The sequence below is a fragment of the Octodon degus genome, unplaced genomic scaffold, assembly GCF_000260255.1.
Source record: "Octodon degus isolate 3935 unplaced genomic scaffold, OctDeg1.0 scaffold00008, whole genome shotgun sequence".
Lineage (NCBI taxonomy): Eukaryota > Metazoa > Chordata > Mammalia > Rodentia > Octodontidae > Octodon > Octodon degus.
The window spans coordinates 12,984,957-12,988,052 of NW_004524584.1; the positions used below are offsets into that span (position 1 = coordinate 12,984,957).

Below are 3,096 nucleotides of genomic sequence, written 5' to 3' on the forward strand. Positions count from 1 at the left end.
AAGTCATTTTGAAACCAGTATCTGTAGCTGTTTTTTTTAAAAAAAAAAAATACTGAATATTTTAAATGTAGATGATGCTCTTTAGAAGAAAAAAGGTTTAAAACTAGAAATGATAAACTTTGTAAGCATTTTAAAGGGTAAATCATTGCATTGTATTAGTAGGAGAAACAGATGATAGCTAAGAAACTAAAATTCCATACAGATCATATTGCTGAAATGTCAGATGAAAGCAAGAAATAAAGTAGTTCCTCCTCTGAATATTAGAGTAACTCATCAAGTTGATGATTTATGTGCAGAGATGAAATCGTGTATTACACCTTACAAATGGATGAATATAAGTATAAAATAAAATAAGATAAAAAAGCATGGTTTGACTTGTTACTGTACTGTTGCTTATATTTTCTGGGTATCAACAATCAAAGATACTCTATGTAAATATTTGACAATAAACACAAGTCTTGAAATTGCCAAAATGTGGAATGACTTTTTAATCTTCCAATGTGCCCTGAACAATTACATGTTGACATTTGTAGTGGTTATGAAAAAGCAAGTGGGTGAAAATGCAGACACCTTAGTACAAATTAAAGAAGTAGCATCAAGCTAGTCATTTTCATTGCAACACATTTGTAGTATAAAGTCCAAAAATAAAAAAGGCCAGTTTCCTGTAAGAATGGTCTTATGAAAACATTACAATTATTTTGTTAAATGTGGTTCCCTGAATTCTTTTTAATGTGATGAAAAGTTTGTACATATTTAAGATGACTTAAGACACTGAATCAATAGTTACAAATTTAACTTTTCTCAGAGCACCAATTCTACTTGAAAAAGAGTGATAAATTTGCCAGGTATGATACATACCTGCATTTGGGAGGCTGAGGCAGAAGAATGGCCACAAGATAGAAGTTACTATGAGGTACACAGTGAGACCACCTCAACCAAAATAAAGCTGCTCTAACGTCATGCACGTATGGTAAACGTTCAGATGCTTGGTTAACTAGGATAATGGGCAAGATGGGACCAGAAGAAATTTGTAGAGGAAAGCACATTATTTTTGAAGACTTAAAAAAGGTTTTTTAAGTTTTCTAGTAAAAATTTCTTTAGCATAAATCTATCATTGAGCAGCTTATAATTTAACTGATTAGCAAACATGTTAGCCTGGTGACATGGTAAGCCTATTATAAAGAATGATACATTTTTTCAAACTGCACACCATACAGATTGGTATTTCTTCTGAACTTTAAAAAAAAAGTACTAATGTCTAGTAATTTCATTGGCTAGAATTTTTAATCTTTGACCATTCTGCCATTGAGCTTCACATGACTCCTTAAACTTCCTGGAAAAGGCTACCCTAAGGGTAGATGTTTCCATTCTCTATGCCTATTAAACATTCACAAGCTTTACTGTACATTAGGCACTTCAGACATTTCACAATATTTTTATTAGTCTTCAGATTGTGTTTCAGTCCTTGCAGTGGACGTCTGAGCCATTAGCAAGTCAGGGCCTAAAACTCTGACAAAGTTGTCTGAAAGCCTATTACTATTTTAAAACAAATGTAACCAGTCCTTCCCTTTTAAACTATTTTAGGGCAGTGTTATCCAGCGGTAACTCCTCTCATTACATTTGTAAAACTGTTCCTGGTTTACAACATTTTTGCCCTCCAAAATGCTGACTCATTCCCAATAACAGATTCTCTTCCCTATCTTTTCACATTCCTGTGATCCTGGAGCCAAACGCACTTCATGATTAAAAATATGTAACTCAATTACAGGTTTTCTGAATCTTGCTCGTACCCATTTCCTATTCTACTCACTGTCAGCACTAGATACTGGGAAGGAGAAGTCTACAACCTATATGTACCCTCTTGATTCAGTCTGTAATATTTTTATTGCTGTATTTAATAAAATTAGTTATGATGACTGAAGCATAAATCTGATGTACTTCTGTACAAAAGTACATGTTAATATATGGAAATGTTAATTTACTTGTTCAGCAAATACTGAGTGCCTACTGGGTGGCAAGCATAACATTAGACATATGCTAGACATGGTCCTTGTACTTTTTGATTCGGTGAGCTGAACACCAGCCCTCACTTAGTTTTAAGTTTAAACTGTTCCCTGTGTCTCAGATAAAAAGTTGTTTTTGTACAACTCAAATAATGCAGCTGTGAATCCTGTTAATAGTAATAACACCAACTTTAAAAATTCAAGTAAGTAAAAATACCACTGTAGAACATAAAACTTTTATAAACTGTCTTATTCAGCTCTCAGGTGTGGAGTAAATCTGAACAAAGTGTGATTAGGACTCCTAACTATACTGCCAATGTGAACTTTTTTTTTTTTTTTTTTTTTTTAGTACCAGGAATTTAACTCGGGACCTTGCACTTGCCAGGTGGGCGCTGTGCCACTGAGCTATATTCCTGGCAATATGATCTCTTAGAAGTACTGTTTCCACTTATTCTGATAGAGACAGAAAATATTGTGAGTGGCATACTATTATATTATTAGCATGACACAGACAATCTAAACAGTGCAACCAGTTAAGAATCTGAATTCTACAAAGAATTTCACATAAAACCTCCATGGCTCTTTGTCCTAGGGAAGCACCATTTTATAAAGATTATGAAGTTATTTCATTATCTGAAGAAGGACATGCTACCATTAAGAAAAGCAACTAAATGAATGATGAGCCAGGCAAAAGTAACAAACTTACATCACTCTCAAATTAAGGTTTTTGGGGTTTTTTTGGGGGGGTCTTTTTGAGATAGAGTTTCACTATGCAATCCAGAATGGCCTCAAACTCATGGTGATTCTGCCTCAGCCTTCCCATGTGTTGGGATTATAGGTGCACACCACTATATTCAGCCCAAATTAAGTTTTCATTCAAAGACAGCAATTTTTCTCTCATCTTTCACCAACAAAAAACTGACAGGTTCAAGCTTGTATTCCAGAACACATGCCTTTATATACTAAAAGAAAATCCACTTACTTGGCTTATTGGTCCAATGCCTCATCTACCAATGTTTCTGTTATTTTTTACAAATAGAAATGTACTGAACTAGGGCTGGGGAGATGGCTCTGTAGAATAAGCGCTTGCCTG

General features: G+C 34.3%; 1 protein-coding gene across 1 annotated transcript in view; it reads right to left on the reverse strand.

The window, feature by feature from the left end:
• Nucleotides 1-1,348: 1,348 nt before the first annotated feature.
• Thumpd3 (THUMP domain containing 3) overlaps nucleotides 1,349-3,096 on the reverse strand; it is a 22,728-nt gene continuing 20,980 nt past the window's right edge. Inside the window, exon 9 of the mRNA XM_023704524.1 lies at nucleotides 1,349-1,377. Coding sequence (XP_023560292.1) covers nucleotides 1,349-1,377 — 29 coding nt within the window. The remainder of the gene's footprint in view (nucleotides 1,378-3,096) is intronic.